Source organism: Petromyzon marinus, chromosome 69 (assembly GCF_048934315.1).
Source record: "Petromyzon marinus isolate PM22_M1 ecotype Great Lakes invasive population chromosome 69, UKy_Petmar_22M1.pri1.0, whole genome shotgun sequence".
In the NCBI taxonomy this organism is placed as follows: domain Eukaryota; kingdom Metazoa; phylum Chordata; class Hyperoartia; order Petromyzontiformes; family Petromyzontidae; genus Petromyzon; species Petromyzon marinus.
In genome coordinates, this window is record NC_133735.1 from 5,006,581 (window position 1) to 5,023,133 (window position 16,553).

At 54.8% G+C, this 16,553-nt stretch overlaps 1 protein-coding gene across 4 annotated transcripts; it reads left to right on the forward strand.

Annotated features, from left to right (window-relative positions):
• Positions 1–412: 412 nt before the first annotated feature.
• Positions 413–15,871, forward strand: LOC116938007 (pleckstrin homology domain-containing family F member 2-like). 4 transcript variants are annotated; one of them, XM_076055149.1, is made up of 3 exons: positions 413–604; positions 5,443–5,533; positions 6,788–15,871. In XM_076055149.1, exons 2-3 carry the CDS (start codon positions 5,474–5,476, stop codon positions 7,763–7,765), a joined length of 1,038 nt encoding a protein of 345 aa, XP_075911264.1. In that variant the 5' UTR covers positions 413–604; positions 5,443–5,473; the 3' UTR covers positions 7,766–15,871. The 4 variants fall into 4 exon arrangements, with proteins under 4 accessions (XP_075911264.1, XP_032801059.2, XP_075911265.1 ...); XM_032945168.2 differs by having other exon boundaries at positions 413–585; XM_076055150.1 differs by lacking the exon at positions 5,443–5,533.
• Positions 15,872–16,553: the final 682 nt, after the last annotated feature.

Sequence of the window (16,553 nt, forward strand, 5' to 3'; positions counted from 1 at the left end):
GGTTAACGTCATCAACCGCCGCCGGTTGACGTCACGCACACGCGCGTGCGGAGGGTGACGTCGTCACGCACGCTCGCGATGAGGGTGACGTCGTCACGCACGTTCGCGCGTGCGGAGGGTGACGTCGTCACACACGTTCGTGCGGAGGGTGACGTCGATACGCACACGCTTCCGGAGAGAGGCGTCCTCGTGCACACGCGCTTCCGGAGGGTGACGTCATCACGCAGGTATCGCGCGGGGGGGGAGGGTGTGAGAGGGGAGGAGGGAGGGGCCAGGAGGGGGTGGGAGGGGCCAGGAAGGAGAGGGTAGGCCGGTAGGGGGTGGGCAGAAGGGGGCGGGTGCAGGAGAGGGAGGGGCAGGAGGGGGCTGGGCATCAGGAGGGGGCGGGGCAGCAGGAGAGGGAGGGGCAGGAGGGGGCTGGGTGGCGGCGGCATGACGTCGCCACGCTCGTCACGCGCGCGCTGATGTCATCGCGCTCGCGCTCCGTGCGTGATGACGTCCCCACGCACGTGACCACCCTCCCCCTCCCAGAGGTGCGGCGGCCCCCCTCCTCGTCACCCAGAAGAAGTTCAACAAATTGAGGAGGTGAGGGGAGTGAGACGAGGTGAGGGGTGGCGGACGAGGTGAGGAGTGTGGGGGAGTGGTGAGGGGAGTGGGGGAGTGGGGGACGAGGTGAGGGGTGGCGGACGAGGTGAGGAGTGTGGTGGACGAGGTGGGGGGAGTGGTGGACGAGGTGATGAGTGTGGTGGACGAGGTGAGGGGTGGCGGACGAGGTGAGGGGTGTGGGGGACGAGGTGAGGGGAGTGGGCGAGTGGCGGACGAGGTGAGGGGTGGCGGACGAGGTGGGGGGGGTGGCGGACGAGGTGGGGGGGGTGGCGGACGAGGTGGGGGGAGTGGCGGACGAGGTGGGGGGAGTGGCGGACGAGGTGGGGGGAGTGGCGGACGAGGTGAGGAGTGTGGGGGAGTGGTGGACGAGGTGGGGGGAGTGGTGGACGAGGTGGGGGGAGTGGTGGATGAGGTGGGGGGAGTGGTGGACGAGGTGGGGGGAGTGGTGGACGAGGTGAGGGGAGTGGGGGACGAGGTGGGGGGAGTGGGGGACGAGGTGGGGGGTGGCGGACGAGGTGAGTGTGAGAGTCTGGGACGAGGTGAGGAGAGTGGTGGACGAGGTGAGTGGAGTGGGGACGAGGTGAGGGGAGTGGTGGACGAGGTGGGGGGAGTGGCGGACGAGGTGGGGGGGAGTGGGGGACGAGGTGAGGGGTGGCGGACGAGGTGAGGAGTGTGGGGGACGAGGTGAGGGGAGTGGTGGACGAGGTGAGGGGAGTGGTGGACGAGGTGAGGCGAGTGGTGGACGAGGTGAGGGGAGTGGTGGACGAGGTGAGGGGGTGGGGGAGTGGTGGACGAGGTGGGGGGAGTGGTGGACGAGGTGAGGGGAGTGGTGGACGAGAGTGGTAGACGGGAGTGGTGGACGAGGTGAGGGGAGTGGTGGACGAGGTGAATGGTGGACGAGGGGAGTGGTGGACGAGGGGAGTGGGGGACGAGGTGAGGGGTGTGGTGGACGAGGTGGGGGGAGTGGGGGACGAGGTGAGGGGAATGGTGGACGAGAGTGGTGGACGAGGTGAGTGGTGGAGGAGGTGAATGGTGGACGAGGGGAGTGGTGGACGAGGGGAGTGGTGGACGAGGTGGGTGTGAGAGTCTGGGACGAGGTGAGGGGAGTGGGGGGTGGAAGGGAAAGGTTGAGCCTGAGGAGGAAGAAGAGGTGATGGTGGATGATGAGGTGAATGATGAGGTGATGGTGGATGATGAGGTGATGGTGAATGATGAGGTGATTATGAGGTGATGGTGAATGATGAGGTGATGGTGAATGATGAGGTGATGGTGAATGATGAGGTGATGGTGGATGATGAGGTGATGGTGAATGATGAGGTGATGGTGGATGATGAGGTGATGGTGGATGATGAGGTGATGGTGAATGATGAGGTGATGGTGGATGATGAGGTGATGGTGAATGATGAGGTGATGGTGGATGATGAGGTGATGGTGAATGATGAGGTGATGGTGGATCATGAGGTGATTATGAGGTGATGGTGCATGAGGTGATGGTGGATGATGAGGTGATGGTGGATGATGATGAGGTGATGATGGATGATGAGGTGATGGTGGATGATGAGGTGATGGTGGATGATGAGGTGATGGTGAATGATGAGGTGATGGTGGATGATGAGGTGATGGTGGATCATGAGGTGATAGTGGATCATGAGGTGATTATGAGGTGATGGTGCATGAGGTGATGGTGGATGATGATGAGGTGATGGTGGATGATGAGGTGATGGTGGATGATGAGGTGATGGTGGATGATGAGGTGATGGTGGATGATGAGGTGAATGATGAGGTGATGGTGGATGATGAGGTGAATGATGAGGTGATGGTGGATGATGAGGTGATGGTGAATGATGAGGTGATGGTGGATGATGAGGTGATGGTGGATGATGAGGTGATGGTGAATGATGAGGTGATGGTGAATGATGAGGTGATGGTGGATGATGAGGTGATGGTGGATGATGAGGTGATGGTGGATCATGAGGTGATGGTGGATGATGAGGTGATGGTGCATGATGAGGTCATGGTGGATGATGAGGTGATGGTGCATGATGAGGTGATGGTGAATGATGAGGTGATTGTGAATGATGAGGTGATGGTGAATGATGAGGTGGTGCATGAATTGCTTCATCTTCGCCTAGGCCTCAAGGCAACACAAAGACAAAGGTGCCCCGTGTAGCCTCTAGCAGGGCTGTAGGGGCAAGTGCTGTTAGCGAGCACCTATGAAGGCCGGAATGGCACACGAGGGAGCGGGTGGCCAGCACCACGCCCGGCCGCCTTTGTCTCCCCAGTGGCGATGTTTACTACACCCCGTTACACCAGGTAACCACTTGAGGCTGAGTCGACCTAGGGGAGGCCCAGGACCGGTTCTGATAATCGTCACTGGTGGTGTTGGCCGTGAGCGGGAATTGAATTCGGGTCGCCGGGTTCATAGCGCAGCGTAGCGCTAACCGCTACACTATTGCTCCAAACGTACAAACACACGTAGATACACACGTAGTTACACACAACAACAACAACAGCGGCCATTCGCCACTTCGTGGTATTGACGTCACCACGACGCTTGTGCCAGGCTATGTGCACCTTGAGGCCACGTGAAGTGTTTTAGCTACCCGGCGCTCCGCTCGTTGTTATGAGCGTCGCTCCTCCGCCCTCCGTTGTTGTAGGTCGACTGCCTCCAACTGCCCAGTAGCGTCCTTCACGAGCCTCCTCCACAGAGGCCGATCTTGACACTGCTGGTACCAATCATCGGCAAGCCCACTCAGCTCCACGTCCTCCTGTACCACATCACTCCATTTCTTCTCTAGCCTGTGCTGCGCCCGTTTAGCCCCCTCAATCCGGCCGAACAAAAGCTGTTTCGGCATGCGGTGGCTGGGCATGTGGGCTACATGGCCCAGCCAACGCAGCCTTGCCTGCCGGAGGAGCTCACCGATGGGGCTTGGTCCAGATCTTTCACGGATTTGTGAGCTCCTCACACAATCCAGCCTGGTTAAACCCAGAATGGATCGTAGGCAGGCCAGCCTAAATGTGTCTAACCGACGAAGATGTTCTATTAGGGGGGTCCACGTTTCGCAAGCGTAGAGAAGGGAGGGAATGACCGTGGCCGAGAAGACCTGAAGCTTAGTGTGGAGCGACAGACCAGGTAGCTTCCACACAGCATTACGCAACCGATGAAAAGATATTGCCGCTCGACTGATTCGGAGTGAAACCTCTGCTGTTAAACTGGAGCTGGTCATAAGCACACTTCCCAGGTATGGGAAACTCTCCACTCTCTCCACAACTGCCCCATCACCGATTGGGAGTTGTGGGGGTGGAGTGTCCGATGGTACAAAATACCCAGGCAGGTGCTTAGTTTTGGTGGGGCTGATGGTAAGGCCCCACCTCTTAGTGGCACGCTCCAGTCTCAACAGCAGCATTTCCAACTCCTCCTCTGAATGAGCAGCTATTACCAAATCATCGGCATACATAACGTGGTTGAGCAATAGGGAGCCATCCCTTGACCGCACCCGGGCATCGATCAGCCTCCCATTATATCTGTACTATATGGAGATTCCCCCGGTACAGCTATTGAAGGCTTCACAAACTACGTGGTCAAAATAGATGTTAAATAATGTGGGAGCCAGAGGACATCCCTGTCGCACCCCAAGGTGTACAGGGAATGGCTCTGGCTCCCGGCCACGTAGTTTTACCCGGGCCTGCTCACCATCATGAAGGTCCTTAATGATCGTGAGCAGTCGGTCAGGGACTCCGAAAGCACGAAGAACAACCCAGAGCCCAGACCTACTGATGGTATCATAGGCCTTGACCAGGTCAATACAGCAGAGATGTAGGTCTTGTTGGAATTCCCTACACCTCTGCTGTAGCAAACGGACAGACACACACGCACGCACACTTACACAGACACACAGACACACTCAGACACACGCGCACAGGTACGCAGGCGTGTGGAAGCATGTAGATTCGCACACAGTCACACCTCGTCACAGCGCACTTAGCTCGCTATAGATAGCTCTTGTGAGTAGCAGCACACACACACAGCACACACACAGCACACACACACACATAGTACACACACACACCACATACATTACAAACACAGTATACACACAGTACACACACCACATTCAGTACACACACCACATACAGTACACACACCACTTAGACAGTACACACACCCCACACACACCACTACACACACACACCACAGTACACACACACACAGTACACACGCACAGTACACACAACACACAGTACACACCCCACACACACGACACACCACAGTACACACACACAGTACACACACACATTACACACACACATTACACACACAGTCACACCTAGTCACACCCGGCTCTGGTAGCTCGCTATAGATAGCTCTTGTGAGTAACAGCATTGGCGGACTCCTGCCAAACACGCACACAATACACACACACGACACACACACCACACACTACACACACACACACTACACATACCACACAATACACACACACGACACACACACCACACACTACACACACACACACTACACATACCACACACACAATACACACACACCACACACTACACACACACACTACACACACACACTACACACACGCACACCACACACACAACACACACACACCACACACACTACACACCACACACTACACCACACCACACACTACACCACACCACACTACACACCACACACACTACACACCACACACACCACACACACTACACCACACACCACCACCATCTTCCACTATACTTAGATCTGATCCAATTACCTCCTCCCTACGATTATAACTTTAGCCATTCAGTCGCCTCTCCACCCTCCCTCCCCGTTTGTTCGTACAGCGACGCCTCTGAACGTGTCCCGTCGTGTTCCATGAGAATCCTGCTCCCTCTCTCCACCGCTCTCTCCTCTCTCCCCTCTCCCCACCAGCAGGTAGTGGGGGGACTCCTCCCACCATCCCATCCATCGTACTCACTCACCCACCCACTTAACCACTCACCCAACCTACACAACACAACACAACCCCACCCACTCACCCAGCCAGTCCACCCACTCACTCACCCACCCACTCACCCAACCTACACAACACAACCCCACCCACTCACCCAGCCAGTCCACCCACCCACCCACTCACCCACCCACCCACTCACCCACCCACCCACTCACCCACCCACCCACTCACCCACCCACTCACCCAACCTACACAACACAACACAACCCCACCCACTCACCCAGCCAGTCCACCCACTCACTCACCCACCCACTCACCCAGCCAGTCCACCCACTCACTCACCCACCCACTCACCCAGCCAGTCCACCCACCCATTCACCCACCCACTCACCCACCCACCCATTCACTCTACCACCCATTCCACTCAAACACCCACCCCAGCCACCCACCCCAGCCACCCGCCCACCCACACAATCCAACCCACTCACCCACCCACACAACACTAACCAAACTCATCCATTCACCCACCCACACAACACTAACCAAACCTGTCCACTCACCCACCCAGCCACACAACCCCAACAAAACCCAACTCACCCACCCACACAACCCAACTCACCCACCCACACAACCCACTCACCCACCCACACAACCCACTCACCCACACAACCCCAACAAAACCCAACCCACCCACACAACCCACCCACCCACACAACTCACCCACCCACACAACCCACCCACCCACACAACCCACCCACCCACACAACCCAACTCACCCACTCACCCACACAACCCAACTCACCCACCCACACAACCCACTCACCCACACAACCCCAACAAAACCCAACCCACCCACACAACCCACCCACCCACACAACCCACTCACCCACACAACCCACCCACCCACCCACACAACCCACCCACCCACACAACCCACTCACCCACACAACCCACCCACCCACACCACCCACCCACACAACCCAACTCACCCACCCATCCACACAACCCACCCACCCATCCACACAACCCACCCACCCACACAACCCACCCACCCACACAACCCACTCACCCACACAACCCACTCACCCACACAACCCACTCACCCACGCAACCCAACTCACCCACCCACACCACTCACCCACCCACACAACGCACCCACCCACACAACCCAACCCACCGACCCACCCAACCCTAACCAAACCAATCCCACCCCATCCCACCCCATCCCACCGCAGCCACCCACCACCACCGCCACCACCACCGCCATGGTGGACAGCGAGCTGAACCGCCAGCGAATCGGCGAGGTGGAAAACTGCTTCGGCTCGGCCGGGCGGCCCCTCTCGGCGCCCGGCCGCGTCCTCATGGGCGAGGGCATCCTCACCAAGATGTGCCGGCGGGGGCCGCAGCCGAAGAAGTTCTTCCTCTTCAACGACGTCCTCGTCTACGGCGCCATCGTCCTCAACAAGAAGCTGTACGTGCGCCAGCGGGTCCTGCCCCTAGCCGGCGTCACCGTCGAGGCGGTGGAGGACGACGGCGACCTCCGCAACGGCTGGATGATCCGCACCGCCGGCAAATCGTTCCGCGTCTTCGCCTCCACCGCCGCCGAGAAGACCGAGTGGATGAGCCACGTGGCGCGGCGCGCCGAGGAGCTGCGGTCGGCGGCCGGCGGCGGCGTCGGCGCCGGCGTCGGCGGCGTCGGCGGCGCCGGTGGCGCCGGCCCGGCGGCGGCGTGGGTGCCGGACTACAAGGCGGACGCGTGCATGCGGTGCCGCCGCTCGCGATTCACGCCCATCAACCGGCGGCACCACTGCCGCAAGTGCGGCCTCGTGGTGTGCGGCGGCTGCTCGACGCGCCGCCTGGCGCTGCCGCTGCTGTCGCCGCAGCCGCTGCGCGTGTGCGACGCCTGCTTCCAGGGGCACCTGGACGGCGACGGCGACGGTCACGGTGACGGTCACGGCGGTGCCGACGGCGGTCGCGGCGGGGGAGGGCCGGGGGCGGCGGTCGCGTCGCCGGGAAGCCGGGCGTCCGTGCCGTGTCCGTCGGGCGGCGCGGTGTCGCCGCCGTCGTCTGGCAGTAACGGCGGCGGCGGTGCCGGCGGCGGTGCCGGCGGCGGTGCCGGCGGCGGTGGCGGTAGAGCGGGGAAGGGGGCGTCGTACGGAGGCTACGGAGACCTGGACGACAGCTCGAGCGACGAGGAGAATGGATATCGCTAGCGCCGCTGATGACGATGCTGACGATGACGACGACGATGACGACGATGATGACGACGATGACGACAATGATGTTGTGATTCGTGGCGGTGGTGGCGGCGGGGATGATGCAGAGGGAGAGAAAGACACGAGGACAGATGCACAGGCACGCACGCACAGGCACAGGGATAGAGACACGCACACACAGACTTAGACACACACACACATAGACACACAGACAGAGAGACACACAGACAGAGACACACACAGACACACACAGACACACGTAGACACGGACATAGACACACACATACACGTAGACACACAGACAGAGAGACACACAGACACACGCAGACATAGACACACACACACGGACACAGAGACACAGACAGATAGACACACAGACACACGCAGACATAGACACACACACGGACACAGAGACACAGACAGAGAGACACACAGACACACGCAGACGTAGACACACACACGGACACAGAGACACACAGACAGATAGACACACAGACACACGCAGACATAGACACACACAGACAGAGAGACACACAGACGTGAAGCTACATACAGACACACACAAACATAGACACACACACGGACACAGAGATACGTACACACAAACATAGATACACACGGACATAGTGATACATACACTATGATACGTACAGACACAGATACACACAGACACACACAGACACACACACACACTAACACACAGACACACTAACACACAGACACACAGATACATACAGACACAGATACACACACACTAACACACAGACATACACACAGACAGAGATACAGACACACAGATACACACAGACACACACACTAACACACAGACAGAGAGATAGAGACACACAGATACACACAGCCGCACACACTAACACACAGACACACGCACGGATATACTAAAAGAGATTTGCACGGTTGGCTACGTACGGTGCGAAAGACGTTCAACCTCCATGCATACACACACAGATACGTACACACACAGGTACGTACACACACAGATACGTACACACACAGATACGTACACACACAGATACGTACACACACCTATATAAATGTACACCTTTACGCACGCACACACATACACGGGCTGTTGTTTGTGCGTAACGCACGTTGCTTTAGGGGATGGTTTTTAAAATCGTTTTGCATGTACACAGCTCTGTGTGTGTGCGTACCTGTGTATGTGTGTGTATCTGTGCATGTATACACACCTGTGTGTGTGTACCTGTGTATGTGTGTGTATCTGTGCATGTATACACACCTGTGTGTGTGTACCTGTGTATGTGTGTGTATCTGTGCATGTATACACACCTGTGTGTGTGTACCTGTGTATATGTGTGTGTCTGTGCATGTATACACACCTGTGTGTGTGTATCTGTGCATGTATACACACCTGTGTGTGTGTGTACCTGTTCATGCATACACACACCTGTGTGTATCTGTGCATGTATACACACGTGTACACACACACACACGTGTACACACACACACACATATACACACACGTGTACACACACACACACGTGTACACACACACACGTGTACACACACACACACGTGTACACACACACGTGTACACACACACACGTGTACACACACACACACACGTGTACACACACACATACGTGTACACACACACACACCACACAGGCATTGGCTACTTTCCGGGTCTTTTGTCACCAGAACAAACGAGGCATTTTCGCTGCTGCTGTCTTAACACTGGCAGCTTCGGGGGTGGGGTGGGGGGAGGCGGGTGGACGAGCGGACGAGCGAGCGGGCGGGCGAGCGGGCGGACGAGCGGGCGGACGAGCGGGCGGACGAGCGGGACGGGGAGGGCGAGCGTGCGGGACGAGCGGGAGGGCGGACGTGTCACGGTGGGGGTCTTCGCGTGTCGCTGTCCTACTTTATAACGGCAAGGGGCCTGGCGTGTGTGGCGAGCCCTCGCCCTTCGGCGCTGCGACGCGTCACCGGCGCTGCGGCGCGTCACCGCACAGCCGGCAAACTCCTCGTCGGTGCCCCACTTTATTACAGATCAATTCTGACCTTGTTGGTCACCTTGTGCCCTTTTGAATCTCCACGTTCATCGTGTACACTACACTACACACTACCATGCTATACACTACTATACTATACACTACCATGCTATACACTACACTATACACTACACTACCATGCGATACACTACCATGCTATACACTACACTACCATACTACACACTACACTACACACTACACTACACTATACACTACCATGCTATACACTACACTACACTATACGCTACCATGCTATACACTACCATGCTATACACTCCACTCCACACTACACTACCATACTACACACTACACTACCATACTATACACTACCATACTATACACTACACTACCATACTATACACTACACTATACACTACACTACCATACTACACACTACACTACCATACTATACACTACACTACCATACTATACACTACCATGCTATACACTACCATGCTATACACTACACTACACACTACACTACCATACTATACACTACTATACTATACACTACACTACCATACCATACACTACACTATACACTACACTACCATACTACACACTACACTACCATACTATACACTACCATGCTATACACTACACTACACACTACCATATTATACACTACCATGCTATACACTACACTACACACCACTACCATACTATACACTACACTACACACTACACTACCATACTATACACTACCATGCTATACACTACACTACACACTACACTACCATACTATACACTACCATGCTATACACTACACTATACACTACACTACCATACTATACACTACACTACCATACTATACACTACACTACCATACTATACACTACACTACCATACTATACACTACACTATACACTACACTACCATACTATACACTACACTACTATACACTACAGTACTGTACACTATACACACTACACTACCATACTATACACTATACTACACACTACACTATACACTACTATACACTACACTACTGTACACTACACACTACATTACCATACTATACACTATACTACCTTACACTATACACTACACTACCATATACTATACACTGCACTATACATTACACTACCATACTATACACTACACTACCATACACTATACACTACACTACCATATACTATACACTGCACTATACACTACTAATTATACCTGTCCCGTATTGAAACGGCTGTCTGCCGTATGGACCTGGGCAACTAAATTTCCCTGGAGCGGAGGTCACAGAGCGGAGGTCACAGAGCGGAGGTCACAGAGCGGAGGTCACAGCGGTGTTCACGCTCACCCCCCCCCCCCGTTACAGCGGCAGTGTGCGTAGTGGTAGTGGTGGTGACGGTAGTGGTGGCGGTAGTGGTGGTAACGATAGTGGTTGTGACGGTAGTGGTGGCGGTAGTGGTGGTAACGATAGTGGTTGTGACGGTAGTGGTTGTGACGGTAGTGGTGGTGACGGTAGTGGTGGTGACGGTAGTGGTGGTGACGGTAGTGGTGGTGACGGTAGTGGTGGTAACGGTAATGGTGGTGACGGTATTGGTGGTAACGATAGTGGTTGTGACGGTAGTGGTGGCGGTAGTGGTGGTAACGATAGTGGTTGTGACTTTAGTGGTGGCGGTAGTGGTGGTAACGGTAGTGGTGGTGACGGTAGTGGTGGTAACGATAGTGGTTGTGACGGTAGTGGTGGCGGTAGTGGTGGTAACGATAGTGGTTGTGACTTTAGTGGTGGCGGTAGTGGTGGTAACGATAGTGGTTGTGACGGTAGTGGTGGTAACGATAGTGGTGGTGACGGTAGTGGTGGTGACGGTAGTGGTGGTGGCGGTAGCGGTGGTAGTGACGGTGACGGTAGTGGTAGTAACAGTCCCACCACTTTATCCTTCTCATCACTGCTACTACTACAGTACTACTAGTACTACTGCTGCTACTAGTACTGCTACTACTAGTACCGCTACTACTACTAGTACCGCTACTGCTACTAGTACCACCACCACTGCTAGTACCACCACCACTACTACCACTACTAGTACCACCACTACTACTAGTACCACAACTACTACTAGTACTGTTACTACTACTAGTACCACCACCACTACTAGTACCACCACTACTAGTACACACATATACATGGTACGGTACACATACAGATGGTGTGTACCGTACCAAACAAGCATACGCACACACACATACGCGCACACACACATACGCACACACATACACACACACGCACACATATATATGCTTATAAATCTTGACTTAAAGCTTTCGTGACTGCAGGAATTAATTTTCTTGGGTGTTTTCTGTAAAGTCACGTAGATCGGTTCAAAGTTAAATGTTTTTGTTTGTTATTTTCTACGAACCTATCAACGTGACGTTACAGAAAGACCCTATAATATGTAAATGCTTGTTGGGGTATTAGCGCCCGGAGGTGTTTTTTTTCCTGTGGTGTTGATGGGGTGGAGGTGGGAGCGAGGGTTTGTGTGTGTATGCGCGCGCGTGTGGGGAGAGCACTTGCCCCAACAGTCTGTTAAAGGCTATACAGGGGATCTTTGTCTTTGTGTGTGTATGTGTGCGTGTGTGCGTGCGTACCATCTGGTACAGATACAATGGGAGGCTGATCGATGCCCGGGTGCGGTCAAGGGATGGCTCCCAATTGCTCAACCACGTTATGTATGCCGATGATTTGGTAATAGCTGCTCATTCAGAGGAGGAGTTGGAGGCGCTGCTGCTGAGACTGGAGCGTGCCACTAAGAGGTGGGGCCTTACCATCAGCCCCACCAAAACTAAGCACATGCCTCCTGGGTATTTTGTACCAGTTTTTCAGTTTTCAGTTTATTTATTTTGGTATAGCCCTGTGAGCCATTCGGCTCTTGAATCGGGTGCAACCACAACAAACAAAAAACCAACATCTTAAAGTGACTATGTGACTGTGCAAACAGAAAATCCATGAAAGAAACAGCAAAATATTCCTGAAAAAAGCACCGTACACCAACGCTGTGTGCAAAAACATTTTAGTGGGATGCAAGTCAAACAACAACAACCACAAGAAAACTTAGATTAAGGCCATCAGTCTAACTCCGAACTACAACAAAACAAACGTGTCCAAACCAAAAAAACGTTTTCCAAATCACCAAAAACTAAAGCCATAATTGTAACGTAGCAGTGATCACAGGGACTGTGACCGAATTTTTACAATAAACTACATTAATAACATGTAACACCAAATCCTAGAGCCATAGCTGGCTGCATGAGTTACTCCACAACAACAGAAGCATCAGTCGGAGTATCACATTTTTCAATGCACCTATAAGATCAGCACGCGAAATCAAACACACAGATAATACTTTGCAGCGTCATCCGGAGCAAAACATTTTATTTTACGCCAATGAATAGCAGTGGCAGCTAGGGGTGTACAACTCCTCTAGAGCAGTTTTTAGAGAAGATCTCATTGGTAGCGATCCAAGTTGCAGTTGATTGGTAATAGCATTCCAGACTCTGGGGGCATCAATAGCAAAGGCCCTTCCTCCGGTTTTTGTACGGCAATAGGGGAATGTGAAGCTGGTAAATGAGCGAAGACCTGAGGTCAAATTTGTTCTTTGAAACAGAGAGGAGATCCAGCAGCAGGTAGTCTGCGGATTTTTTTGCAAGTACATCGTGAATAAATAAGATCTGGTGCACAAGCCGTCAAACATTAAGAGACGTTAAGTTTGACCCAATGTAGAGATCACAGTGGACACTCCACCCCCACAACTCCCAATCGGTGATGGGGCAGTTGTGGAGAGTTTCCCATACCTGGGCAGTGTGGTCATGACCGGTTCTTGTTTAACAACAGAGGTCTCACTCCGAATCAGTCGAGCGGCATTATCTTTTCATCGGTTGCATAACACTGCGTGGATACCTGGTCTGTCGCTCCGCACAAAGCTTCAGGTCTTCTCGGCCATGGTCATTCCCTCCCTCTATGCTTGCGAAACGTGGACCCCCCTAATGGAACATCTTCGCCGGTTAGAAACATTTAGGCTAGCCTGCCTACGATCCATCCTGGGTTTAACCAGGCTGGATTGTGTGAGGAGCTCACAAATCCTCGAAAGATCTGGGCAAGGTCCCATCGGTGAGCTCCTCCGGCAGGCAAGGCTGCGTTGGCTGGGTCATGCAGCCCGCATGCCCAATCACCGCATTCCCCAAACAGCTTTTGTTCGGTCGGATCGAGGGGGCTAAACAGGCACGGCACGGGCTAGAGAAGAGATGGAGTGACGTGGTACAGGAGGACGTGGAGCTGAGTGGACTTGCTGATGACTGGTACCAGCGGTGTCAAGATCGGCCTCTGTGGAGGAGGCTCGTGAAGGATGCTACTGGGCAGTTGGAGGCAGTCGCCCTCCAACAACAACGGAGGGCGGAGGAGCGACGCTCACAACAACGAGCGGAGTGCCGGGTGGCTAAAGCACAGCAGGTTGGCACAGTAGGGGGCACAGGTGGTGCACCAGCCAGTGATCTGTCAGTCGACCCGTGGCACCTGGGTCTGCCCCGTGACCTCCTGCCAGCGGGCGTTCGACACTTCACGTGGCCTCAAGGTGCACATAGCCTGGCACAAGCGTCGTGGTGACGTCACCGCCACTTAGTGGTGAATGGCGGTTGTGAGTTAATGAATCTCTATGGGTCTCTATGAGTCGATGTATCTCTATGGGTCTCTTGAGTCCACTCACCCATCCACACACTTACCCACTCGCCGACTCACTCACCAACTCACCCACCCACTCAAATCGCTCACCCACCCACTCACCCACCCAGTGGTGTAGTGGCGGGCTGTGCTACGAACCGGGCGAGACACCAGAATTCGATTGCCGCTCACGGCAGCGATCATCTGAACCGGTCCTGGTCCTCCCCTAGGTAGACTCGGCGGTAAACATCGCGAACGGGGGAGACAAAGGCGGCCGGGCGTGGTGCTGGCCACCCACCCCCTCTGCGTGCCACAGTGCCGGTAGCCTTCGTAGGCGCTGCTACTCGCTAACAGCACTTGCCCCCGTGGGTGACACGCTGGGTACCGTGGGTGACACACTGGGTGACACACTGGGTACCGTGGGTGACACTGGGTGACACACTGGGTACCGTGGGTGACACACTGCGTGACACGCTGGGTACCGTGGGTGACACACTGGGTGACACGCTGGGTACCGCGGGTGACACGCTGGGTGACACACTGGGTACCGTGGGTGACACGCTGGGTGACACGCTGGGTGACACACTGGGTACCGTGGGTGACACGCTGGGTGACACGCTGGGTACCGTGGGTGACACACTGGGTGACACGCTGGGTACCGTGGGTGACACGCTGGGTGACACACTGGGTACCGTGGGTGACACACTGGGTACCGTGGGTGACACGCTGGGTGACACGCTGGGTACCGTGGGTGACACTGGGTGACACACTGGGTACCGCGGGTGACACACTGGGTGACACACTGGGTACCGCGGGTGACACGCTGGGTGACACACTGGGTGACACGCTGGGTACCGCGGGTGACACGCTGGGTGACACGCTGGGTACCGCGGGTGACACACTGGGTACCGTGGGTGACACGCTGGGTACCGCGGGTGACACACTGGGTACTGCGGGTGACACGCTGGGTGACACGCTGGGTACCGTGGGTGACACGCCATCGCCACTACCGCCACCATCGCCACCACCGCTCGCTGCATCACTCTTACCTGGCTAAATCTCGTAAAAAACAAAGGGTAAACACAATAGGTGATAAATAATATAGATTTATAATATAGATGATATATAATATAGATTACATATATTAGAGACGATTGATACACGAGATGACATAATACAGATGATATAATATAGATACATATAATACAGATCAGATATCAAAGATGTATAATACTGATGATGTATAATACAGATTATATACAATACAGATGATGTATAATACAGATGATGTATAATACAGTTTATTTATAATACATATATAATATGGATGCACTCCGACCGTGCCATCCGCTGATTTTTCCCGCAGATTAGGGCCTCGGGAATTCTCGCTCCGCGTACAATAAATCTGCCTCCGCCTTGGATGCTTTTCTCTCCCTTCAACTCACCGCCCTCGCCATCACCTGGGATCGCCACCGCCGTCACCCTTACATCGTCCTCCGCCCTCTTCCCACACCCCTGGCCGGGTGGGCACTGGGCCGAGGCATAGGGCTCGCTCCCTCTTCCATCCTGGATCCCTGAGCCTACACTGCCCTCCATCCCGTCCTTTGAACCCCAATTATCCTTACCCGGCACGTCCCCCCCCCCCCCCTCGACCACCCAGACTGTCTTCTTTCCACACCGCCCTCCCGCTCCACCTTCATTCTTCTAGGTGATTTAAATCTGGACTGTGGTCTTCCCTCCGTCGACTCGACCCCCCTCCTTCCCCTCGGCAACTCTTTCGTCTCTTTCCCTCGCCCCCCCCCCACCCCCCCCCACTCACTTTGGCGTCACCCTCATCTTCATGTAGTGGGTTCACTTGAGAGACACAATCTTCATGTAGTGGGTTCACTTGAGAGACACACCGATTCAGGAGGTAACACGTTCACTATTCTACGACCACAACGGGGTAACTGTGTGAACGTGCCCACAACGGGGTAACGGCATAAACGGGTCAGGTCCGTCGGCACACCGCCTCACCGACGATGCCGAGCACGGAGACCGAGGAGAAGACGCAGCACGGCGGGTTCCATTCCAGCAGACAGCCCCGATGCAGCCCTGGGAC

Bases quoted from the DNA above. Each gene is read 5' to 3' on its own strand.
- LOC116938007 (XM_076055149.1), top strand. From the start codon at position 5,474: ATGAGAATCCTGCTCCCTCTCTCCACCGCTCTCTCCTCTCTCCCCTCT. The intron at 5,534-6,787 runs GTAGTGGGGGGA...ATCCCACCGCAG, and splicing joins TCCCCTCTCCCCACCAGCAG to CCACCCACCACCACCGCCAC.